We start from the raw sequence: 26,721 nt of genomic DNA, 5'->3' as shown, positions 1-26,721 counted from the left end.
GAAACATTAAAAAGAAAAAAAACTTTGTCAGGAGCATTAGGGGAAGGATGTGGTCTTTCTACTTGTATCCTCTTCGTGGACAAAGGAAAGGTTTGAACAATCCATCAAGATGTGGTACTCTTTTATGGAGCTCTTAGGTAAGCATCCAATTAAGACTGAATAGTTGTGAGGACGTTTTACCCTAGAAAAAGGCAACGGGTGCACACACCCACATATGAAGACACTATTGAGGTGGAGGAATTTACAGATGACACATTTGAGGAAGGTCCAGGTACTGGCCCTGATGACTTCCCAGTTCCGTCCCCTGATATTGACGATCCATCTCACTTTCCCGCATAGACAACATTCTATATAATCTCAGAAAGAATGCTGCAGACATTTTCAAGATGGAGAGTCTGAGAATAGACAGATTTAATGGACAGATCCTTAATGGTAAAAAAGCAAATATGGCAATGCATACCGCCTATTGCAATCATACAAGAGAAGCATTATTCTCTTGCCACTCCTGTACTCACAAAAGCAGTTAATCCCCATATAGAAAAACGGTTTAAACCTGCTCCAATAGACCCTCCATCAAAAGGCATTTAAAACCAGACTCTCTAGTAGAGTTACTACTACCCGTAAGAGGGCAGGAGCACCCTTACACTCGTCTAAGGCACCACCAGATGGAGAGCAAAAAAAGATATGCTCTGGGGAAAGGGAAAAAGGTAACATACCAGACTAGAATAGCCAATAACACAGCCCTTATGGCTAGTTTTTTAATAGGGTGCAGTGGGATCAGATGGAAGATCTGGTTAATGACTCTTGTCAACCCTAAAAGTCTCAAACGGAGGGGAAACAATCGGGCTAATGCAACTATTAAAAAATGCTCTAGATGTGGCTGAAACAGCTGGTAGACTTGTTGCTGAAGCAACCCTAGTCAAGAGAAAGGCCTTTTTAAGAGGTTCTGGATTCAGACCCTACACTCAAGCCACGCTCCTAAACTTTACTTTTTTTCAACAATGTAGTAGGCCAGGTCTTGGAAACAGCCAGAAAAGAGCATGAAACTCTCAAAACTTTAGACCAGATCACAAGTGGACCTTATCAGTGAAGTTCCGCTACCAATCGTCATGGGTTTCGTACCCAAAGCTTCTCCAGATCCTCTTCTCAGTCAGGCTATACCTCAGGTGCAGGTTGAAGCCCTTGGGTTACTCAATCAACACGGTACGGTGCAATCTATTTTTCAAAGGCAATTCAGAAGAGGTCAAAGTCAGGGAAGAAGCCAAACCTCTAGAGGAGTAGCCAATGCCTCTAAATGAAGACTCTTTTCCAGGTTCCCTCCCATCTCACCCTAGTAGGTGGTCAGATAACCTCTTTTACGCACGCATGGCAGGGAATGACATCCAACAAGTGGGTTCTATGGACTGTAAAAAGCGGTATTGCTTGGAGTTCGTAGGACATTGCAATCTAGATCCAAAACATACAGCTGGAACACCTGTGAATCCTGCAAGCAGAAATGGACACCCTCTTACAAAAGGAAGCCACAGACCAAGTCCCGCTATCACATGTGAATGGAGGTATTTATTCTGTTCACTTCCTTCTTTCCAAAGAAAGACAAAACCAAGAACGGTGCTCGACCTAAAGCCGGCAAATATCTGAGTCTCAAAAGTTCTGGATGATCACATTACAGGAAGTGGTTCCACTGCTCAAAGAGGGAGATTTCCCGGCAACACTGGATATTTTAATGCCGACAGCACATCGAAAGTACCGAAAGTTCAAACTAAGTTCTCATCACTATCAATTCAAGGTACGGCCTTTTGGGATTGCATCAGCCCCTCGAGTGTTCACAAAGGCCCTGGCAGTCATGCAGCACACCTCGGAAGGGAAGGCATTCCAGTATACGCTTATCTGGACGACTGGTTTAGTGAAGTGGGGAAACCCTAGAATTATAACCCAAAAAAAAACTTGATCTACCTTCTGCACAGACTCGTGTTTTCCATCAACTAAAAGAAATCCAGTCTAGAACCCAGTCAGTGAAAGCAATTTCTTAGTGCTATAATCGACACAATGGCATCCTGTATCTTCATTGTGCCACACGCCAGGCTAAACATGCGTCTAGTCGAAAAAGTGGTCTCAGAGGAGGAATTTGGATGATCTAGTGGAATCTGACACATAGGTGTCGGCCTCAAAATTGTGATTTTCCTTTTAACATGCTTTCTTTTTTCAATTTGTCAAACCGCCAACTAACCTCAAGATCACAACAGATGCATCATTAATCAGATGGGGACCCCAATGCCTACACCTCAGTGTTGGGGACGTGTTCTCTCCCACTAGGAAAAGTTCTGGAACTGTAAGCAGTTTACGGAGCACTTCATGTATTCCAACACCTGCTAAAAAGGTACAAAATTGGTTAATTGAAACCGATGGCTCGACAGCCATGTGTTATGTCAACAAACCGTGTGGAACATACTCCCCAAGGTTGTCCATGCCCAGTGAGAAGATATGGAAATGATGTCTCTTTAGAGAGATGCATCTCCAGGGCCAGCACATTCCAGGAGAACACAGTTGCCTAGCAGACACCCTAAGCAGATTGCAGCCCCTAGAACACGAACAGGAGTTACGTACTCGAGCACGTTTTTACAGAATGAGGGCAACCAGACATGTATCTTTTTGCAACAGCAAAAAACACAAAATGCTAAAATTGTGCCTCCAGACTCTAACAGAAGGGGTCCCTTGGGAATGCACTATGGATCAATTGGTCAGGAATATTTGCTTACGGTTTTCCACCGACACCACTCTTGAACAAAGTGATCCACAAAATGCACCAGGAACATATGCAAATGATTGTCATAGCATCAATGATTCTGGGTCTAATTCAGCACCCCCAACCTCATACAAGCATCTTGGCTTATGTTATAGAATTTGGACACCTCAATTTACCGGACAAATACATTAACATTTTAAGTGAAGCACATAAGCCTAGCACTAGATGCTGCAACTTTAATAAGTGGGAAATGTTTGCCATGTGTGGTGTAGAAATTCTAGCATCAATCCAATTGATTGTTTCCAGCTCATATTTTGCTTTATCTGCTGCATTTGCTGGATTCATTGTTGGTCTTTAATTATTTGAAGGTGCATTTAGTGGCACTATCCGCATATACAACATCCCAAAACAAGGTCTCCTGGTCGGAAGATTCCAGTCGTCAAAGAATTCACGGATGGAGTAAAATGATTACATCCAATGGTTGCTAACCCACTGTTAGGCAGAAACCTGTGCAGTTCCCTTAGGGACCACTGCAAATGTTTAAGACTACAGGTGATAGCAGTAAACCCAATTGTAGCAGTCTGCACCACCCAGATTTACCTGGTAGCTGTGGCTGAGCAGTCAGACTTCTCTCAAGAAGAGTTAGGCAGTATATAGAGTATACACAATAGGGCTAAAAATACAGTAGCACAAGCAAACACTGACAGAGCTTTGGTATAAAAGTATATAATTATTTATTTAAAAGCACACTTGTAAAAATACACTGGCATTAATATGTCAAGCAAGTTCAAACAGTCACTAGAAATATGTACACCACCATAATTAATTATTTGACAAGTCTAGGTTAGTACACCACTTATTTAGCAAAACAGAGGGGAGCGCGTAACCATAGATGGCACTCCAATAATTATTTAAAAAGGGAGAGAAAAGGCAGAAATAGGAAAAAAACACACAATACCAACACTTTTAAAGAACCACAGCAAGTCCAGAAAGGCAGGGTCTACTGTAGAGCAAAATGTTCATAGGCCAGGCCCACTCTTGGAGGGAGCAAGGCGGAATGTGCCCAAGATCACACAGTGGAAATGCACTAAAAGTCTTTGCAGGAAAGTCAAAAAGAGGTCGGATCAAGATAGAAAGGTAGTGTTAACGGGTCCGAGGTCACCCCAGGATAGAGAGTCAAGGATTTACGGGACACCTTGAACAGTCTGTTGCAAGGGAGACCAGGCGGGACAAAGTACCTGAAATGGTGAGAAAGCTCCAGCGGCGGCAGTTGTTCCTGGCAGCGGGTGCAAGTCTGTGCTTCATCCAGGGGAAGAGAAGATCCCGACGTGGAGTAAAGCTGGAGGTCGTCACACTGCCAGGGAAGAAACCAGTCGGAGTTTCCCGGTTAAAAGGTACTACCCTTTTATTCGCGGTAGTGGTGAAGCTTGGCTATCCGGCCGTTTCGGTGCTTGGCACGGGCGATTCGACCATGAGACGATCCAGGAAGGCGAAAAAGGTGAACTGGTTGGTCCCACCAGCTCAAAGGGAAGAAGACTCTCCTGGAAGAAGATCTCCTCTGTCGTCGGGAAAGTGGTGAGTTTCGTACAGCAGGGCTCCACCGGTGGTGTCGTCGTCGTAGATGGCTCAGCTTCTCCCCTCTTCGGATTCTTTAGGTCCTGTGGCGACTTATGAAGTTCCAGTCCCCAAAGCCCTGCTTTTATGCAGCAAAACCCCCATTCATCAGCCTAGCTGTCAATCAAACATGCTAAGTGGTGAGCCGGGCGGCTCGCCACTGGGCCAATCACACAAGAGTGCGACTTGAGTTGCCAAGGCAACTCAGTCCAGGGTGCCTATTCCCCCCCTCCCCCCCACCTCCCACACATCCTGCAGACCCAGACAGAGTGGCACCACTTTTGGAGGCTTCTGTGCAGAAGCCCGCCAAAAGTGGAACAAAGGGCTGGAGTTAGAGGCGAACACAAACTCCATTTTAAAACCGAGTCCTGACAAAAAGACCCAACCAGGGAATAAATATTAAATAAATAACCCAGCAGTATCTTTAACATTGCACCAAAAAATTGGTGCGTTTAAAATGAATGGGAAAATCCCATAGGAAATATTCCGGTGGAATATTTTGCGTGGTAACCACTGCCACCAGTCAGAAACTCGACATATGGGGGGGGGACTGGACAGTGCCCCCTTGAAAAACAGACCATGGGGCAATCGAATTACCCCTACCAGTACCTCCACAATATGATGGTTTGTACTGGTTCTGTTCACAATTTAAGACTAGTAAAGTCAATGGTGACTTTACATGCCCTGGGAGACAGTAGTCAGTCCCAGGGTATGGAGTCTGTTTGGGGGCCACTACTGCTACTGTGTTACTGCACTGAGGGTGCTGTGTAACACACTTACCAAAAACACATGAAGCCCTATGGAGTAAAAGACCCCATAGCCCATAAAACACATTACAAAGTCAAAGGACATTCTCAAATCATGTCTAAGAGTGGGAGAAAGAGTCTCACTCTTAGCAGGAGAACAAATTAAACCCCAAAAATCCAGCAAAGCTGCTGCGAGACTCACTAGGTTTGTGAAATTAGCCTATACAGAGAATTCTCCCTAACACCCACCGCCAGGTTGGGTTTTAAATGTGGTGCTAAGCAAATGATTGGGTCCTCTCCTCACCAATGCACAACACAACTTTTAAAGACCTCACCCACAAAATGGCTTTTCTTATAGCCATCACTATTATTCGTTGAATCTGCGAATATCAATCTTTGACTACAACTGAGCCCTTTGGAGCAGTACATAAAGAGGTGGTCTTAAGAACACACCCACGTTTTTCTCAAGAATGCATATCTAAATTTCATGTAAACCGGTCCATTGAATTACCAGTGTTCTTGTATAACCCTCAAAATTTAGGAGAAGAGGGGATCTTCACACACTACTGGAGTCCTACCGGCGTGTTGACTGTAAACTGGTAGCTACTCATTGTTGTTTTGATATGTAACTGTAACTTTGTTCTCCTAAGATTATTCGCCCAGATGCCTTTTTGGCCCGGGGCGCTTTACAAATAAACAAAATACAAAACTAGATGTTCATAGGGCAGTCATGTATTATGTTAACACAAAACCATTATAAAAACAGATCAATTCTTATTTTCTCTGCCGGCTGGAAGAGCAGACTGATTCTGTCAAACGCTTCCATCGCTAGGTGGATTATCATGTGTATCCAACAGCGTTAGAGCCAATCAAACGAAACACTTCCCTTTACACATAGGGCACACTCTACATGTAGCACTGGCACTACATTAGCTTTCATTTGAAATGTACCATTGGAAGCGATCTGTAAAGCAGTTACATGGAGTCAGTTCACACTTTAACTCAGAATTATTGTGTGTACACCCAAATCCAAAATGTTTCACAGGTGGGACAAGTGGTGTTGAAACGTTTCTGTTACTTTAATATACCTACCTCTATCAGGTACTGTTTGCTACTCTATGCAAAGCATGTGATTTTAAGCAGATCCACAAGCTTCAGAATGCAAACATTGCCTTCCAGTAAGTGTTTCTGATGCTTGTATCTGCTTAGATTCACATGTGCCTGCCCACCCCCCCCATTACCTCCTACTGGGAGATGCAGGCATCACCAATAGGTTACATGACATTGGTCACCTTTTTCATCACACTCCCAGTTCCACTGTACACGTTGTGCATCCTCCGGTCGGAAAACAATAATCGGAGGACCTCAACATGTGAAGCATCGTGGGTACTGTACACATCACAGTAGGGGATAGTATTACAGGAATGCCCCGTCAACGTCCTATTTCCGACCTCGAAAAGAAATAAAGCATTACTCTGCACCAACCACTAGATGTCTGCCTATGTAAAGCATGTGCATCTTAGAAGATGCAAGCATCAAATGTTTGTCATTTGTTTCAGAAAAATGTGTGAACATTCATGTCTAGTGTGTGTTAAGGCCTAATATAGAGTAGTTTTGTACTTCTGTTTTAATTGTATTAGAGTGTTCTGTGTGTGGCTTTCTCGATCATTAAACCATCCCCATAGTTCCTGAAGTCCTGGCCTGCTGCTCTGCTACACAGACCTGATTGAGTTTGGCCAGACAGGTTGTCAATAACCCAGTTCTCTAACAGGGGTGGCCTCTCTCAACCTTCAGAGAGGGTCATTTGGACCTCAAGGTTGTAGATCATATTCGATATAGCTTCCTTCGTAAGATTTCAGCATTGGGTCCTTGCACTCCTGGGGAAATGTATTAGGGGAAATGTTGCTTCACCTCGACTTCCCGAGGTAAAATAGCCCTGGGTCTAAAATTGTATACATTTTAGTAACCAATGTGGTCTGGACTATAGGCAATTGTCCAATGGGGTAATACGTCTGGCGAACTTAAAAGAACAGGCTTTCCACCTTGATCATGATAGAATGTGTAGATATAGTGTGAAATTAGTCATTGGAACATCTAATTGCTGCTTGGCAGGGCCCGCTTGCAGAGAATGTGCTTATGCAAATACGGTCTCCTGAATGCCGCAGGATTATTTTAATGGTGCAACTGAATCAGCCATCCTGCTTTCTTGACCTCTCCGCTGCTTTTGACCTGGTGTACCATGTCCTACTCTGCCAAAATCTCTCCCAGATAATCCACTTCTCCCCTATGGCAGTCCGCTGGATCAAATCCTTCCTTAACAACCGTACCCCCACAGTCTTTCTTGACAACCATGCTGAAGACCCCATCCATGTCACTCTTGGTGTACCACAAGGATGCTGCCTCTCCCCTACCCTCTATAGTACCCACACCAAACCTCTCTTCGATATCCTCGACAACCTAGGCACCTACACCAACTTCGCAGATGATACACAAGTCCTTCTGCCACTGTCTGGCAATTACACCACTGAGTCCTCCATTAACAAGGTTTTCGGCAGTATCCAATTCTGGATAGCCTTTAACAATTTCTGCCTCAACGAAGAAAGGTGGAGCGCCTCGTCGTGGGCTGCCTCTCTGACCTCAAATCCCTGGGTCCCTTGTATTCCTCCTTCACTGGTGATGGCACCAACATCCTTGTCCTCAAACATGCCAAAACTCTACAAGTATACCTTGACACTGAACTCTGACTAGGCATTTACATTCCCTAGCATCCTCCACTGCACACACTGCAAACCTCATTTAGCTTAGCAGACAATTCCTGAGTACCAGCATTTGCCTCACCCTCTCAAGAGCAATCATCTTAAGAAAACTTGACTATTGCAACGCCCTGTGTTGCAAAATAAAGACTTGTGGCTAGCCCTGTGACTCTGCAAATTGGATCACATAGCTGCAACCTGCAGAGAAGTCCACTGGCTACCTATAAGAGCACGGATTTACTTCAAAACTCTCACCATCGCTCACCGATGCTTCTACAATGAAGCACACAATACCTGAATGACTGCATTGCAAGAAAACAGTGCGCCTGCACCCTTAGCTCCTCCAGTCAACTTACATTATCTATTCCACGATTCAATCATACCAGATTGTGAGGTGGGTGAGGGAGTAAGCTTCTGCACCACTACTCCTTCTCTTTGAAACTCTTCCGCCGCTCCTAAAAAATGAACCTTCCTAACCAGCCTTCAAGAAACGTTTTAAAACATGGTTATTTAACAAGTACGACTAACGATCTATCAGCCGTACCTTACCTAGCCTTGACTGTTCACCTTAATGCTATTGCAATACCACTTCTACTGTATCCTTCTGTACAAACGCTGTGATACCCACGGGCCTGGGCGTTACATAAATGTAAAAATAATAAATGTATTGCCTCTGAGGGCCCACATGAATTGGCCTGCAATAACTCGGCTGTGGATCTGAGGCTTGGGGGGATACTGAAAGCCTGCTCTGTTTTATGCTGATTTGTAAAAAAAATCAGATCGATATTTGGAGTGTGTGGTTAAGGGATCATTTCAATAAGTATAAAATTAGAACCAATTAGAAGTTTTTTATGTGCCAACAATCTGTGCCTTAAGGGATATATGCGTATTTGTGAAAGAAGCATTTTTAAAGATTGGTAAACTATTCGAACGATATATGGAAAATGTGCACATTTATACCTTGTTTTAAGCACTACTTTTGAGTTTTAATATATGTAATTTGAATGTGGTATTATTAATTCACTCTTTTGTACTATATTGTTAATGACACTGGCAAATATATATTCTATTCTGAGGGCTGGTTCTGAAAATCCATTTTAACGGTAATTGCAAATATTTTATCTTCACTGGCTTAAGACCGAGGCTTACAGATGAGTCTTTAGAGGTCAAAGGTCTGAGTGAGTAAAAATGTCTCAAGTGATGGTTTACTGATTTAAGTGATGGGTATTTTTGTTTGTTCGTATAGGATACCTCTGTGAAACGTAGAATTTGTATTGTCTGAAGGGATTTTGTTCACTTCGTATATTAATTAAATAAAGCAATACATTAAATGAAGGCATTAAACAATGGCAACGGCACATCATGTCTGTGTTGCAAATGTTCAGATAAAACAGATCAACCCACTGGCTTAAAATAGTTTTTTTCTCATTTTGAATCTCTTGTTTGCTTTTAGGAATGGTTCACCAAACCACCAGCCTGAGCCAGCGGCTCCAATCGTAGATGTTAGTCCTAATGTCAATACTATGCAGGTATGTACCAATAATATACATTTGTTTTTTCTTGTGGATGGAAGTACTGGTAGTGTGAGTAAAAAGCAGAAGGAAAAAAAAAACCTCTGAACAGTCTTGTTCTTCCCTTTAACATCCTACTTTGATAGTTGATGTCCTTTATCATGTTTTGAGGGTTACATCATGAATGCTCTATCTGTGCATCTTTCAGCTTGACCATGCATTTTGTATTCAATTTCACATAACTGGTTGATGAAGAGACTTGCCGTATATCACTACATTGTCATCTTGTTAGACATGTTTTCACAAGTCTGGGGCTTGGGATTGTGCTTGTATGTGAAGGTCAGCATTTTATCAAAAGAAACGTATAGTATAGCCCTCTGGTGTTGCTGCTTTTTATAATCTGCGCAAGCAAGCATAACTTTGAGCAAGAAACTCTAATGCAGACTTCTTTGCTATTTAGCTTTTTAATACAAGTGGCACTTTCTATGGACCTAAAAATGCAATGCTCTCCTGTTTAATCTGCAAGAAAATGGTCATTTGATCTGGGTCTGTCGAGTAAGTCATTGCTGCAAAGTAGCAGATTTTATGTTTTAAGTGCTTGAGCTCAGCATTAACTGTATGCATCTACAACATATCTTAACTTTTTCAGAACCTCTTACCAACGGCGACACCTCAGGATGCTCAACTTTGGTTACAACGGAACAGATTTGCAGCTTTTGCTAGACTTTTCACAAATTTCTCAGGTTTGTGTAAATGCCATTATGCTTGCTTATGCACACTACAGAATAATTTTTTCTAGTTGAAAACACACATCCAGGGATCCAGAGGGCAGACTTGTTTACTGAATCCCACTTAAACTGTACAAATTGATGTAACCAACACCAGAGATCCTTCAGCAGTTACCAGGGATGTTCTTACTAAAGCTGTTCACTAGAAGGTCCGATCTAGGTTTTCTGTAATGAGCAAAATGTGCCCGTATATCGCTTGGGTTCTGGAGACCGACAGGATGACACTCATCAATTGTTGACAATCACAGAGCAGATTCTCTGCAGATCAGAGAATTGGTGTGCTGCAGCATAATGGGACCTTCTCTCCACGGTGCAGTAGGTTGCGGTGCATTGCAGTGCAGATATCTTGGAACGGTGCGTCCTAGGGCCTTAAAACCTGGGACCTTCAAGTTTTGTTCCTGGCGTCAAGACGGTTAAAATTAGCTTTGTCCAGTCCATAGTTTTGCGCACCGTAAATCTCTCCAACAGTGGGTCCTGGAGCCTTGAAATATGGTTTTCAAGGTCCCAGAGGGACCTTGAATTTCTGTTCTTCACATCCAGGCGCTTCAAATAAGCTCTGTACGGTCCTTCTGTGACCCCCGTAATGTTTGGCTGCCTCCAAGCAACCATCTCATGTCTACAGGGGCTGAAACCCAGGGAACGTGCTGGGGGTTCCACCTGTAATGTAGCCAGTAACATCTGCTGGGTTCCAATGGGTAACTGTGCAAAATGTGGTGCAGATTGGTGTGGAATTGTATGAGGAACAAACTGATTTTCCGTTTTATCTCTATATGTAGTGGTGGTCATAGAATGACTGGACCTCAAGCCTCATTTCAAGGCCCTACGATGCACCGTTTCCAAGATAATTGCACTGCAACACACTGCACCATGCCAGGCTGAGGCGACAGGCGGGGAGAGCGCAGAGAAGATCCCAGTATGCTGCAGTCCTCTCTCTCGCTTCCCCTGTACGCCTTCTCAGGGGTATGTCAGCCAGCCACAAGCACCCATTCTCAGTGCAGTTTCCTTCAGAGCACAAAGCACATCAAGCGATAAGCGACTCGGAACAGCGACCTACAGGGTCATTGATTTTCAACAATTGATCAGTGTTATGTCTGTCTGATGTAGCCATGATTTCTGGTAAAACCCTTTCTTCAGTGATCGGGTCTACATCAGTATGCTTGAGTATTGTGTGATGCAGTATGCTCCAACTAACTTTAAGACATTTTCACAATTAAACTATTACCCATTTAGTTCTGTGAAACATGTAGTGAATAATTGTCTGGATTAATCTTGCTTCTATAAAAAGGGGCCCATACTGGCTAATATGGAAAATCAAAACTATTTAGAAGTGTAATACAGCCTTTGTATTGCAGGTGCAGCAAAGTTGCCACAAGTCTGTGCATTGTGTAGTGGGAGCAAGAATCAATGGTTAAGGGGGAAATATTTAAGACAAATTCTCAAGGATTTGTCTCATCTGATTGCAGTATGTGAGTTGGGAGAGTTCCTACTTGTTTAAAAGAAGGGCTGATCCGTTTATAGACCTGTGGAAGTGTATGAGAGAATTTTCATTTCTGTGCCAATTCCCTTTAACCTTAGAGACCCCCAACTAGTTTGCTAGACTCAGAGCTTTTTAAATTTTGCTCCCGAGTGGGACCTCCCCCCCCCCCCCCCACTCATGTGTTTTCCTGACTGATTTTCTATGTTCCTTACTGTTTTATGGAGTCTGCCAAACTCCATAGGCATCTGCGTTTGCATTGTGACGCACATCATGGACCTCGAAGTGCCCGCTGTGCTGACCTAGTTTTCAATTTGACAGGGCAGATCCGCGAAGGACAACTTCCTCCCTTAGGCTGGTGGGACCAACTAGCCTCGAGGCAACTCTATTTTGGCACAACCCCCGACTTGCTGCGACTTTCCAAGGCTGCAGAAGCCCAATACCCGGGGTACCTTGACCACTTGTGAGTGCATTGTCTTCTGAAGTCCTAATTCAGCCAGATCTTCCTAGGCAACCAGAGGACCCTACAGAAGCAAGAAATCCATGTCTAGAGTCCAGGACCGAGCGATCAAGGAAATCCTAACTGGAGCTTTTCGTTCCTCATTATCCCTGAGAAAAAGGGGCCAAACCACACGCTGAATCGACAGAAATCCATTGCTGACGAGTCTCCTCTTGAGTGCTGCAGCAGGAGCCTGCCAGATGTCATCCCTTTCGTCACCGGACCAGGAACCAGGGTCTAGTGCATTGTATCTTGAAGGCTACCAGCTGGGACACTTTCTTCAATTTCAAGGTACTGTGAGGCTTGGGCTGCTTACTACCTTTTGGGAGTGCGTTTTAACCCAACACCAAGGTGACCTCAACTTTGGCCTTACAGCTTGTGCTTTCTAAAGGTGACTCCTCTTGAGTTGCTGTGATTTCTGCTTTGAAAACAGACTATTTAAGAACATTTTTCTAAGAAGAAGAGCATCAGAACTTTGACTTTATCCATTGACTTTGGCTGTCCTGGCTGCCTAAAGGCCTCCTCTTGAAACTATTGGCTTTGGCAATGCTTGTTCCCTTACAGGTCTTCTATGTTAAACACTTAAATGCTGGGATAATTGACAACCTGCATCCTTTTGGGGGAATCTAACTGTTCTTGTAACCTATCAGTCTGTTCGGATCCAACCCTAACCTTTCCTTCCTGAGAAACTGTTAATATTAAAGGTTACTTGTACTGCGCACTATCATCACCAGAGTGGTCCCCTGGTGCTCTGGCTGGTGTGAAAAATGACTGTGAAACAGGCAGGCTGTGGGAGTGGTTAGTAGGATGCAGTGGCAATAGGGAAGTGAGGTATGATGTTCTGTTGGCAGCTTCAGTTCAGTTTGCTGAGCTTGGGTGCGATATTAGAGTCTGAGTGATTTGAATGTGCTGTTTTGCATGGTTGTGATTGTATGTTCTTGCAGTGTGGGGAAGTACGTGCGGTTTGCTGTGCAGCCATGTGGTTGTCTAGTTTCTGTAGGAGAAGGTTGTGGAAAAATTAGGTTTTGTTATTGGCCTAGCAGGGTCTTTTTCTTACCTCTTTGCTTTGTTTTCTGTGGTCGGCATCTATGACCATCCTTAGTGCTTTGATATTGTTTGGCATCCTAGTCAGCAGGCAAGTTGCATATTGCAATGATTGCAATGTGATAATTATCTTCTGTAGAAGTCTAGCGTTATGTGGAAATGGGTCGTGGAGGTTTTCTCCCCCCACCCCCACCCTAGGGTTGGAGATGGTTAGGAAGTTTATAGGTCTCTTCCTTGACTTCTAGTTTGGGTTCCCTGCCAACTGTGGTATTCGTCTATAAACCTGGCATTGTGTGTGCGTGAGAGGTCCAAAATGCCCTCCCTTCGCCTACCAGTTGGGGATGGTTAGGCAATGGATTGTAGGTCCCTCCCTCAGCGTCCTGTTTCTGCCAGAATGTGTGATTCCTACTCGTTTCCTTCTGATTCTGGGGTGAAGAGCCACATTTTTAGTAGTTTTCTGATTTCCAGATGATCCCTTGTATTACATATTTTTTTTTGGTAGGGATTCCGTGTTTTAGGAGCCAGGTGTGAGAAAGATGCTCATCCAAATGTTCCTTTATCGTATGGTTTTGGTTCTAGGCAAATGTAGCTTGATCCAAGTCGTCTTGCTGGATGGTAGATGGTTATTTTCTTATTTAGGAATTCTGCTCCTCTGCAGTGGATTGCTCTGTGCGTTATGCACATTGTGTTTAACCTTATTCGTTGTTTTACCGGTAGCCAGTGTAGTGTTTTCAGTCCTGGACTAATGTGTTCTCTTTGTGGTATTTTGAGCAAGAGTCTGGCTGATGCATTTTGGATACGCTGAAGTTTCTTTAATGGGTGTTCTGGCATTCCTAGGTATAGGCTGTTGGCGTAGTCTACTCTGGACATGAGTGCAAGGATGGTGAGTGTTTTGTGGATGAAGAAGAGGAACGGTAGGATCCTTTTTACTGTGTGCAGGTGGATGAAGCATTTCTTGATTATAGCATTTACTTGTGGGTCAAGTGTTAATTCGTTGTCCATCAGGACTCTGAGGTTCTTTACTGTTGTTGATGGTGTCAGTGCTGTTTTAGTTCTGTTGGCCATGGGATGTAGTGGCTGTTTTTGCATGGTTTGAGTTTAAGGTTTTGTCTTGATCCAGCCGTAGAGTTCTTGTAGGCATTCTTGCAAGTTTGTGTGTTCTTCGTGTGTGTTTTTTACTTTGTAGATGATCTGTGTGTCATCGGTGTAGTGGCCATGTCTTTTAATGAGCTTGATTAGTGGAGCCAGGTACATGTTGAAGTGCAGCGGAAATGGGGAGGATCCTTGTGGTACTCCACAGGTGGATTTGAAGGGTTTGATCCAGGCGGTTTCTGTTCTATCTGTTGGGAAAGTTTTAATACAGTTTATGGCTATGTCGGTGATTGCTATTTCTTCCAATCTCCTGATGAGGATGTCATAGTTGAATGTCAAATGCTGCTGAGATCCAGAAGTATTAGAGCTGCGTTTGTATCTTAGTCTGCATTAGCATTCAGGTCATCCCAGATTGAGAGCAGTGCTGTTTCTGTTCCTCATCGGTCTGAAGCCTACTTGTGCCTGGTCTAGCAGGTGGTGTTCTATGTAATCTTGTATTGTTCTATATATGTAGGTTTTGAACAAATTTGCTGGAGAGGATGTTTGAGAATGGTCTGTAGTTGTCGAGGTCTTCGCCGCTGGCTGCAGTGTCTTTGAGGAGCGGCTTGATGTGTGCTGATTGTAAACGCAGTACTTTCCCTGTTGATAGTGATTGGTTGAAAAGGTTTCTGTAGTGTTCCATGGGTGCTCCTTGCGTGAGGATTGATTTGTGTATGTTTAGCGGGCACGAATCCATGGGTGAGCCAGCTTTGTTGATGTTTCTTACCAGTTTGACGAATGTCTCCACTGATATTTGGAGAAAGTTTTGTAGTTTGTTCAGGTGATCCTCGGCTGGCAAGGTCGGTTGCGTGTTGTAAATTGTTCTGCTTTGTGTGATTTGGTGGATGGTGCTGATTTTGTTCTTGAAGTAATCTGCAAGGCTGTTGCATAGATTCAGTGAGGGAATGTGTGTTGCAGCCAGGGAGGTTTCTCATTTAGTTTATGATGTTAAACAGTTCCTTTTGAGTGTTGGCAGCTTTGGAGATTCAGCTATCGTAGAATTTCTTTTTGGCCTTGTGGATTTCCTTTTTGTACGAGCGGGTTTGTCATTGGAATTGTAATTTATTTGCCTGGTCGTATTTCTTCCTCCACTCTAGTGCAAGCGTCTTGTTTTGTCTTATGTTGCTGAGAAGCAGGTTAAACCATTTTGCTGTTGATCTTTTACGTGATGGGGTGAAAGGTTTTTCCTTGGAGATGTCGTCAATTGTTTCGGCGATCCACTTGTGCTGTAGTTCTGTTTTTTCTTGTCGAGGTCAGCTTCGTCCAGGGCCTTTGTCGTGGTTTGTTCATTTCCATTTGTTCCATTAGTTTGCTAGCTTTGAAGGTCCTCCAGTTTCTTTTCATGATGGTCAGTTTGTCTGGTTGTTTTGGCTGTTGTCCTGGGTAGCGTGATTACAAAAGGGATGGTGAGGTGGTCGCTTCAGAGGATCTGTATTGGTGGCGCCGTGGTGATGAGGTATTTGTTTGGCGAAGATTGCTTCTAGTGTATAACCTGCCGTCTGAGTGGCTCCTTTAACTAGCTGATGTACTTTCATTGTGTAACATTTGAATGAATTACTCACCTGCTTTGTTCACTTTTGAATTGAACCCTTACATGGAATCAATGTTACAGCTAATTACTGCTTTTTAAAGAATGCTTTAAATAGCTTTGTGTATAAATTATTTATTATAACTCGGTGTGTAAGTGTTTACTTTGATACCTGTATTTACTGATTTAATTGTACAGCTCACATTACCCCTCTCAAGATAAGCCTGGTTGCTCAGTCGCACTACCATCTTGTGTAGTACAGGCCTATATTAAAAGGTTGGTCTAATACCAAGAAGATAGGTTTTGTGTAGTCCCACACCAGTTGCACTGCTCAAATTCTTACAGAACAGGATGGGGTTGGTTGTAGCATTCCTTTTGAAGAGTCTATGGCAGTCTTCCATAAATGTAGATTACTCTATAGTTTGGATCACTACATTTATAGTTTGGATCACCATTTTAACTCCCTGCTCCCACAGCCCCCTAGCTTTCGTTTGAAATTAGTCTGGTACAACAAGGAGGCTTTGGACATTGTGAATAGCCAGCTTCATGGTGTTGTCTGATCCTGATTGCTCAGCATCTCTATAGACAACTTCCTAAATGTGGCACAAAAAATGTCTGCATTGAGGTGACTGCAATTATTGCAGGCTCTGCAAGGACATGGTCATCCACATTGCATGGCATGAACAGAGGTCCTCCCTCAACCTGTTGAAACTAGACGAGGCACATACGTGGCGTCAACTTAACACGCAACGAAGGATGATCTCCCCAATAAAGGGCTAGTACTGGCAAAATGATATTGAGCTGTTTGCATCACATAACCTGAATTATTTTTGGTCCAGAGGAGGCTGTAGCTGGATTCTCTTCGAGAGGCGGTACACCAACAGGTGCTTGCCAAATTCCACAGCTCCGATCTGCCTGGCAGAGACTGTTGAATAAGACCAGTTAATAGCTTAACAAGGCACAACCGGCTGAAAAATGGAGAGCACAAGGTTGGCTAAGTGCACTCTGGAAACCGCATCGACCAGCCAGATGCACAGCTTTTCCAATTCCTTGGATCCTGAATCAGCCATGAGCTTTACTGCCTCTTCCAAAATGTCCTCAATGGACCAGCATCTCTTAATCCTCTACACCACCAGATTAAGGTTGCTGGTAAGACAGAGCTTGTCGGAAGTGTCCAGAGGTTTTAGAAACAAGAACAGGGAAAATGGAAGGAGGCTCTGAAGATCTGTGAGGGGCAATAGTGACAAGCCACTACTGAGCTGGCTAGAAGTGCTACCAAATCCAGGTTGGATTGGCTGGCACCTCCTGTTGTGCAGGAGCAATTGAGGGATCATTGAGAAGGATGACCATGTGTAACGGCCTCCACACATGAGAAGACCGGCCTACCTGCAATCATTTGAGGCCTTCAGGGTCTGGTCTCCAACTCTTGGAGAATGGAATCTGGGCATTGAGACTGCATGCACGGAGGTCCACATTCTAGGGGCAGTAGAGGTAGAAACAAGGCCTGAACCTCTCCAGTATATTGTATTTACTCCATTTATAATGTGCATATTCCCACAGTGAGGACCCTCGCAGAAAACCTGCATCTGGGTGCAGCTGGACACAGGAAGCACACAACGACAAAACTATTGAAATGCAAGGCTTTTTACATTTTTTGAGAGATAATCAATGTTTCCGATGTCCTGTAAAAACATCTGTCTCCATGGCGAGAGCAGAAGGACCGCAGGACCATCAGTAACTTCTTGTCTTCAGAACGTAAAGACCTAGTGAGACTGAGATCCTGCATAAATAAGGTAGGGCCATATTGTTACTACACTTGCATACAAGCCAGAGGGCCTTACAAATAATCCTCAGTTGAACTGGTAAGCAGTGTAATTGTCTTCAGGAAATGGACACACATATATAGTGAGAGAAAAAAATTACTTGCACTGAAGCATTTTGGATCATTTTGGAGCTTGTCTAAATGATTTAGAAAAGCTAACCTAAAGAGCATTGGTTTAATACAGGTGGGACTTAATAAGTGCACCCACCATCAATGAGTACGATTTTCGGGATGAACTGAAGGGTCTTTCTAAGAAGCCAAAGTCTGAAAAATTAAAATCTTGAAAGTTTGTTAACCTAAGCAGTAAAGGACAGATCAGCGTCTCAAATGAACCCCAAGTTCTTTACTTTGCTATCAAAAGTGGGGAGGTCAAAAAGAATAGGTGGGGCATGGGTCCTTGAGAAGACAGTGTCCAAAGCAACATAACATTGGTTTTGGACAGGGTTCAGTTTTAGTAATTTGCTGGTCATCCAATGCCAAATTGAACCTGTCCTTTATTTAACACAGACAATCTCTAGAGGACGGTGGCTTTAACATAAATGTGTGTATCCGTATACAACTGAGAATAGCTGAAATGTCTGGAGAATAGTCATAATTGGCAGCACAGATAAATATTAAACGGAGGAGCCAAGGGGGAGCCATGAGGGACACCACATTTAACCTGAGCCTAGTCTGAAACCTAAGAACCCAATTTCACTAGTCTGAGTCGCACTGTGAGTAAGCTTGTGAACAGGGATGGGATATAATCTGTCATTCCAGTTAAATTCTGTAGATGGGATAGTAAGATTGTGTGAGCCACGGTTTCCAAAGCTGCTGACCGATACAACATGACCAATGAGGACAATTGATTAGAATCTGCAGTGGCCAAGATGTCCCAAACCGTACCCAATACTGGCATAGTACTATGTCTAGGAAACCTAATTGACATACAGCTTCAAGAATTTAACAAACAAAATTGGATTCTGGACGTATGTAACCAGTTTTCCTAGAATTTTTGATAACCGGGTCGTGGCCTGGATCTGTCCGAGAGAGGATGTCCGAGTGCCTGTGTCGTGCTGGGTCAGATACAGTAAATGTGTGGCTCTGCAGCTCCGAGAGAGGCAGTGACTAGAGGAGCAGAGAGCAGAACGGGGTTAAGTTGGGGGGTGGGGGGGGGATAGGAGGGTGGAGGGGATAGGAGGGTGGGGGGAGAGTGGCACACAGCTGTGCTGCCAGCACGAAACCTCTGCATCGCTGTGCTACGGCTCCTGTTCTGCACTACTGCCCTGCCCTCCCCCCAAATCAAATATGAAAACCTGGCCCATTGTCTCTCGTCTTGAGTCTTGACAAGACCGCCTGGGTCTCGGTGCGGAAAGTAGCTCGGGAGAGCACAATGCCCCTACGAGGTCCTCAAGGGGGAATCTGTCTGGTGACTTTGTGTTGCGGCGGAGGGTGTGCCGCGGGGTCAGAGGCTCGATTGGAGCCTTACAGCAACTGCTGGAGGTGGATTGTGAAGGCAGTGAGCTCCAGCCCAACGGTGTTGGCCTCCTGTGATGGCCCCTGCACCCACCCGCTCTCTGGACCGGCTGCGCAGGCGGAGCTGCCGAATGTGTCTATGCTGATTGCCCATACTAGTTAGCCCTGCAGATTTGCACCGGTGAGTCCTGTGAGCTATCTACACGATTGAAGGTGGATGCTGGACCTGAGCGTTATGGGGGATCTCCTATGGCTTCTTTGCTTCTGGAGTGTTGCACAGCTACTGTGGGGTCAACCTGCCCGGTGGCACCCATGCACCAAGCCGAACATCTCATGAGCAACTAATTGGCGAGATCGTAGACCTTGACTGGGAACAGACCTTGGAGTCTTCGTAAGTGTCCCAGTGCCTGCAGGATCTGGAGCTCGGGTGCGAGACACCTAGAGCAAGCACAAAGACATGGACAGTTGCTCGAGACGGACCAATGGGCTACATGGGGTTCCCTACTCCGTGGTAGACTCTGATATGCGGGAGTATGTACAGGCTCATATCTGCACTTGCCTTGGTCTCCCAGATGATGCCTCGATAGGGCTGGATCACGCTCACTGCCTCTGTAGAGCTTCCTGCTGCAGAGTGGATGGCTGCCACCCCTCCTGCTCACCGTCCTTAGCATAATTAATTTTTTCGTCCTCAAACAGAAGATCGTGGAGTCTGCATTTTTTGCATTAGATCTGACCTTCCATGGCACCCAACTCCAGCTATACCAGGACCTGGCAGTGGTTATGCTACTAAAGCTGAGGGTCCTCTGCCCACTTAGCACTCTGCTCAGAGAGGAGGGCATTCGCTACAGGTGGGGTTTCCTACATACATGATCTACAAATACATGAGGGCAAGCAACAAATAATTAAATCTGTCCGGGGACACTGCAGAAGTTGGCCTGCTGGAGTGCCTATCCATGAATGCCAGAGCATACCTCCTCGACCACCACGCCAAAACGGACTAACCCCAAGCCGCAAAGAAAGCTGTGTGCCAGGGCTGGAAAGGCTCAAACCTGTGGCCTGTCTGTCATTAAGTGAAGAGAATACGATGGACTTGGACGATTGATTTGGTGGCTCCCACCTGGTTGTCATCACTCAAGAACTCATGTACTGATGAGCACTACTCCTCTCCTTCCAGACTGTGTCCTTAGTTAATTCTGCTCTGGTTCTACAGCTGTCTTGGTACTGGTATTGCCTGCTGTGTTCCGGTTCTGTGTTTGTGTGAGGCCCAGTGTCGGCCGGCACTAGCTCAGAGCTATGGTGATGGCTCCATGTGGTAATTTTTATTAGACCTTTTTTTTATTTGTCCTTGGTTGGGGAGTTACTGTGTTGGGGAATTTGTTCTGTATGTACAAAATTGGATATGATTGCAACAAACCGGTTAAGATTTTTTACTAATATTGGTCTTGGTCAGTGGTGGATGATGGGTCATATTTTTTTGTTTTTGTTATAGTTCATATAACTTTTCACATTTTATATACAGAAAAGACATATCATACACAACTATATAGTCGTATTGCCTCAAAATTACATCAGATTCAGATAAAAGCATAAAAAGAAAGGAAGAATACGAGAATACAACAACATATGAAAATATCATTATCATAATTAAAAACATAATCGAAATATTTATCTCCCAATAAAGATTATTATGCCACATAAGTTTACAAAACTAATTACATCACAAACTTATTCGATGGTCCTATGTATCATAAACCAATACAGGTCCACTCTCCAGGTCCTGCATCATTATAACATCCTCTTCAAATTTTCGTAGGCGTTCATTTGCCACCTTCCAAATCTGGGTGATAGTAATAACCAACCTATTACTCCTGCCTGATGAGCACCTCAGCCAGAAAATTTCACTTTCAATATTCATCTGATCATAATCAAATCTGGCAAAGTACTTGTCATAGATTGATCTCATCCCCTGACAGCAGGTGAGAACATGTCTGACTGTTTCCACTCTAGAATCATCAGCACATATTCTGCAGTTCCTGCTCTCAGCAGGTACATTAGTCCAGGCTCCCCGAAACCCCAATACATTAAGTCGATTGAGTCGAATATCCAAGAATATTCTACGATTGGCCTGAGGGGGCATAAGTTTCAAATAGCTTTGAGGCTCTTTGACTATGAAAGGCATCTTAGCAAATGTGCTTAGAGAACTCGTAGTGGAGATCTTATCATTGCTGTTAGTCCAATCCCACTTCTCTACGACATCCTTCAACGATTTTAATACTGCCCTTTCACCATGATCCCATTTAGGTGACCAATTTTATCAAAAAGATGGTAATTTTTCTCCTTAAATGTATTCAAAGCCTCCATTTTACCTCCCTCCAGATTTTCCTGAAGGATGTACAGCAAAGTACCTGGGCGGGCAAATTTGATTTTCACATATAACTTAGCTCTATTATGATCAATTTCGGTAGACAGAGATAAGCCCCATTTTGAGACTTATCGCCTGGACCGGAGTGTAATTAGTAAGGCCAAGCAATCTATGCCATATTATACCTTCTGTCACATCCGCCCAATCAGACCAGTCGGAAAACGTCTCCAAAGCATATAGGAACATAGACACCAGCTTCTGCTTATATATATTATTCCCAACAGGCTGAAGCCTGCAGTCTTTTTGGAGAAGGTCATGACTGCTGTTAGAGTTGCCATAACTTTAGATCTTTTACTCTGTTGCACCATTGGATTCATTTTCCCCTCTCCCACCATATATCTCATGGCCCAAATAATTAAAGCAATTAACTTTTTTTATCAAGCCTAATGGGCAGAGGGTATTTAGCTTTTCACAACAATTTCTGCCCACTGCCATAAATTGAGTTTTATTAAGATTTATTGCTAGGCCATTATTCTTAGCATAATCACAAATGGCACTAGCACTATTACAGATACCACTATAGGCATTATCAAAAATATCATCTGCATAGCAGATCCATTCAATTTTGTGTGAACCTATTCTGGGGAAGGCATTCTTTTTTTCTTTGAAAATACCACCAAAATCAGCCATAAACAGATTGTATAAAGTAGGTGCCTGGGCACAACCCTGTCTTACACCTTTTGCTATAGAAACCGGTTCAGACAGGGTACCCATATTATCCAGACTAATCCTGGCCTTACTTTCATCGTATATCATCATACATACATACAGGAGATGAGGGGGCATGCATACAGACTCAAGTTTATGCCACAGCGTATTATGCTCCACCGAATCAAAGGCGGAGAAGATATCAACAAATAACATATACAATGGAAGCCTATCCTTGCCATTGGCCTTCTCAATTAAGGTATTTACTGTAAAGATATCTTTTGTCGAGCACCCTTTTTGGAAGCCAGTTTGGGCTTTAGCCAAGATTTTATAAGTCTATCCATTTAGTTATATCCTGGAGAATTAAGGAACAAAAGATTTGACTAGAAACATCCGTGAGTGCCAAGAGCCTTTAACTTTCAGATAGATTACATGGTCCACTTTTAAAGACCGGAATGATGTTAGACATCATCCAGGAATGGGGCATCATGCCTGTATCAATTTTATTTAAAAAAAGAATCCCCAAAATATCAGCCCAAACTTCGGGGTTTTCTTTTATTATGATATTACAAACCCCATCCGGGCCAGGTGCTCTGGAAGATTTTAAATTCTTAATTGCCCTTATAATATCCTCCCGCAGAATAATTATGTTGAATATCGGTCTCCAAGTTTAGATGCATCACCCTCAAATTTGTTAGCAATAAACCTCATCCAAGTATGACTATTAATAGGAATGGAGAGTTCTGAAGTGCCTATATTGCCAAGAGATCTGAAACTGGCCCAAAATGTCCTGGTATTCCAGTCTATAAGAAGTCGGACCATGTGTTGCCTATTTATGTTATTTTCAGAGACCAAATATCGTCTGATCTCATTACTGTTATCAGCAGAGTGAGTGGTCAGATGTTCTATTGATATATCACCACACCACTTTTTAGCCTTAGCAATATTGGTGTCAGACCAACCGATCCTACCGCCACGGCTAGATGTAATAATCCCTCCTTTGGCATCAATATCAGCCAGTCTGATACCCAAGGTCGCTACACATTGTAGCTGATCGTGGTCACTAAATTCATTTTCCAATAGTTCAAAGCTAGAGAGGCTATCAAACATCTTGTCACTCATACAGATATAGTCTAATGTAGATGCATGCAGACCCTTTGTCCATGTGCTACAAGTAGTGGACTTATCATGTTTGCACCCATCACCACAACTAATTCCATATCCTTGATAAAGGTATTCCACCTCTCGGCCTTCGTCATTGCCCCTATATTGGAGATCAGAATATTAGAGTTTAAATCACCTCCCAATATAATGTCCTTCATCCCCTCAGAGATGAATTTATCAGATACACACTTGTAAATGGTTTGTTGTATATCAGCAGTATGATCAATGCCTGGTCTGGGGATTGTAGCGGATTCCACCCACCCCCTCCTAGTTGTTGTGTATTAATGTCCTTACTGTAAAAGTGCAGGGCCTTAACTGCCCCCACCCCAACAAGCACAAGTCCATCCTGGTTTGCAGAAAACTGCTCCATTCCCCTTTTGCAGGAAACCTACATATGTCCTCCCGACATCCGTAGGTTGTGGAGTAGACACTGCCCACAGCAATATGTGGCTACAAGTGGCACAAAGGAGGAGTGGGGGAGGCAGGGGAACAGGGATCCTCTTTGCTAGGATGTACCCTTTGTTTAATTGATGTGTATAGACACTAGGGGGTTGATTTGTTGGGGTTAAAGGCATACCACTTTGGCACTTATTCACAATCTCGCTATATGCTCCAACAGATGGACAGGACCTCCCAGACAGGACGTATTCCTGGCTGATTTCCTGGTCAAAATAATTCACCTTGTAGAAGGAGAGCTGATTTTGGGCACTACTTCAATCTAGTGCCCAACCCTAACTTGGAATAGTCTCATCCTCCCTCAGCTACTGATCTCAAACATGCTCCTGCACCCCTGAAGCTCCCGTGGTCGATGAATATCATAAATCTCTGGCATTTAATGCACTCCAGGGAGCACAACTACATGCATTTCTCTCATGCACACCGGACCTTTTGAGGATTGACTTACTGCTTGTTGTAACCCCTTCCTTGTTCCTGTATCTTCCTAGGATTGACATGGTCATACGTGTTCTGTTTGATCACGGGCCTGTTGAGCTTGATTTGTTATTACATAGGCTGTCCCCGCGCAGATCCGCCTTGAAAGCTTTATCATCCCACCCTGGGGGATATGGCCTTTAGAGATAAAATTGCAAAGGAGATGGTCAACTAGTTAACTGAAAACAAGAATACAATCTCGATCGCTTTATTGTGGGATGCAATGCAAGAAAAGGAGATTATCACACATACTGCAGCATACATTAAAAGGCATATAACATTTAGGGAAACCCTGGAGAGTTAAGTCGGTGCAGCTGAGCTGTTGCACAAGAAAACTGGGCCCTGATGGGTGATGTGATCGCTGTGGTTGGCCAGGAACAAACTCGAGGCGCACCTAGCGGGTCAAATGGCTCAGACGCTTATCTGTACTAGGCAGGCCTATTATGAGAAAGGTAATCGGGCTAAAACATTTTTGGTCCTGAAGTTGAAATAGATACACCCTAGAAATAGCATCACTGGGCTCACTGACGATAGCCTAACCCATAAATCCGAATTGGGGAAACTTGACATAGAAGAGAGCTTAATTTCCTGGGAGAGATGGCTGAACGTCCTCCCCCCTTCAGTGCAGGTTTACAGGAAGGTCCCATGCTCTCAATGCTCTCAGCTGACAATTGCAATGCTTTGGAAGCAAACTTAACTGAAGAGAGTATTCGCGATCGCCTCCTGTAAAAATGTAACCCTCTGGACGGATGGATTCCCTACTTCTTTCTACAAGGTACTCCAGCCTCAAATGGTCAAACCCTTGATCAGGCTATTTCATTCTTCTATTGTGGACGGAAAGATTACTCCCTCAATGTAGGAGTCTACTACGGTCCTAATTCTAAAGCCTGGGAAATCACCACCGGAGTGTCTGCAGTACAGTCCCATCACTTTCCATTGATGCCAAGCGGTACGCCAACATCTTGTCTAACAGATTGGCCACAGTTTTACCCTGGTTAATGACCCAGATCAGACTGGATTAATCCCAGAGCATGGTACGCACAATATTTGCTGGGTGCTGAACCTGATCGATGTGGCTGGGAAATGGGGGGCTGGGATGGGGGGGGGTCTACAAAGTCGTTCAACTGGGTACAATTGCCCTACCTGTGATAGGTTTTTCAAACCTTGGGTTTCCGGACATATGGTCAACTATCCCTCGCCTTGGACTAGAGTGAGGCTCAATGGGGATTGTATCACTCCTATACCACACCAGAGGGACTAGGTAGGATTGTCCTGTCCCCACTGTTCCCACTCGTTATGGAACCCTTCGTCGACAGTATCAGACAATCCACAGACATACAGGGGGTGATGGTCGGGAGGGATGGGGGGACGCCCTGATAAGATCTCCCTTTCCTCCGATGTTCTTATGTTTATGAACTGCCAAGATGTCCCTCAGCGCCGTAATGTCCCAATTGGTGAGGTTTGAGGCTGTAAGGATTTTAATTACCAGAAATCCTCTGCTGGGTGTCCAGATCCACTGTGCGACTCCGGCTGGACTGGGGGGGGTGCTCAGCCCGGTGCAATGGGACACCTACGCCATTGCTTACTCGTGGGTATGGCTCCCTGCCTCTGACTTTCTGGGCTAATTTTTCAGGGCTTTTCAGTGACTTGGCTAGTGGCCTCCAGTGCTGGAGCAAACAGGAGATGGTGTCAATGGGGCAGATTACCATGCTGAAAATAAATCTCCTGCTCAGGTTCTTGTACGACTGTCAAGCCCCCTCGGTCAGGGTTCTCTCCTTTGCTCTGCTAATGCTACAATGGAGGGTTCAGCATTTTATCTGGGCAAGGAAGAAAGATGAACCCTTGGGTGGTTGTGAAGGGTGGAGGGGGATGTGAGGGAGATTTCATTGTGCTTAATCTCCTCTCCTAGTGAGACCCCTAGCACTTTTTGCTTGACTTCTTTCAATCCTGAATGAGTGGAGCCTTTTTCCACTCATTCTTGTGGGCTTTGTCTTTTGGAACTCTATTCTTTGTGTTCTACCTGTACTATGGAGTCTGTCTGCTCCATAGCTCTTAAAGGCATCTGTGTTGTACTACTGCAGCACACGGCTCCTTATGGGCAAAGTAGCTGGGGACCCTTAGGATCCTCCTTTAAGATTATTTTTCTATATCCTTAAGTAACTACAGTTCTAATGATCGAGAGATGCTGAATATCTCTCCCAAAACTCTATAGTCTTAGAGATTGCCACACACCACCTTCAGTTGAGTGCTAACAGGATACTTAGTATCCCTCTTCTCTCTGCTCCTGTGACTTTTTAGTTACATAGACAATCGCCTAGTTATGGCTGGTGGCAGGTGACGTTTTGTACCAAATATTGTCCATAGCCTCGGTAGTGCACAATAGGGGCACCCAGGTACCAACTTGGGGCCTCCCTTCTTTTTTGCCGTTACTAGCATGGTTTTTCTAAGT

At 44.1% G+C, this 26,721-nt stretch overlaps 1 protein-coding gene across 1 annotated transcript in view; it reads left to right on the top strand.

Annotated features, from left to right (window-relative positions):
* Positions 1 to 26,721, top strand: part of TFCP2 (transcription factor CP2) — a 1,231,094-nt gene that overhangs the window by 842,146 nt on the left and 362,227 nt on the right. The window contains exons 10-11 of the mRNA XM_069653380.1: positions 9,310 to 9,385; positions 10,017 to 10,110. Coding sequence (XP_069509481.1) covers positions 9,310 to 9,385; positions 10,017 to 10,110 — 170 coding nt within the window. The remainder of the gene's footprint in view (positions 1 to 9,309; positions 9,386 to 10,016; positions 10,111 to 26,721) is intronic.

The sequence above is a fragment of the Ambystoma mexicanum genome, chromosome 3q (assembly GCF_040938575.1).
Source record: "Ambystoma mexicanum isolate Mex_15411 chromosome 3q, UKY_AmexF1_1, whole genome shotgun sequence".
In the NCBI taxonomy this organism is placed as follows: Eukaryota; Metazoa; Chordata; class Amphibia; order Caudata; family Ambystomatidae; genus Ambystoma; species Ambystoma mexicanum.
This window is presented reverse-complemented; position numbering and strand designations above follow the sequence as displayed.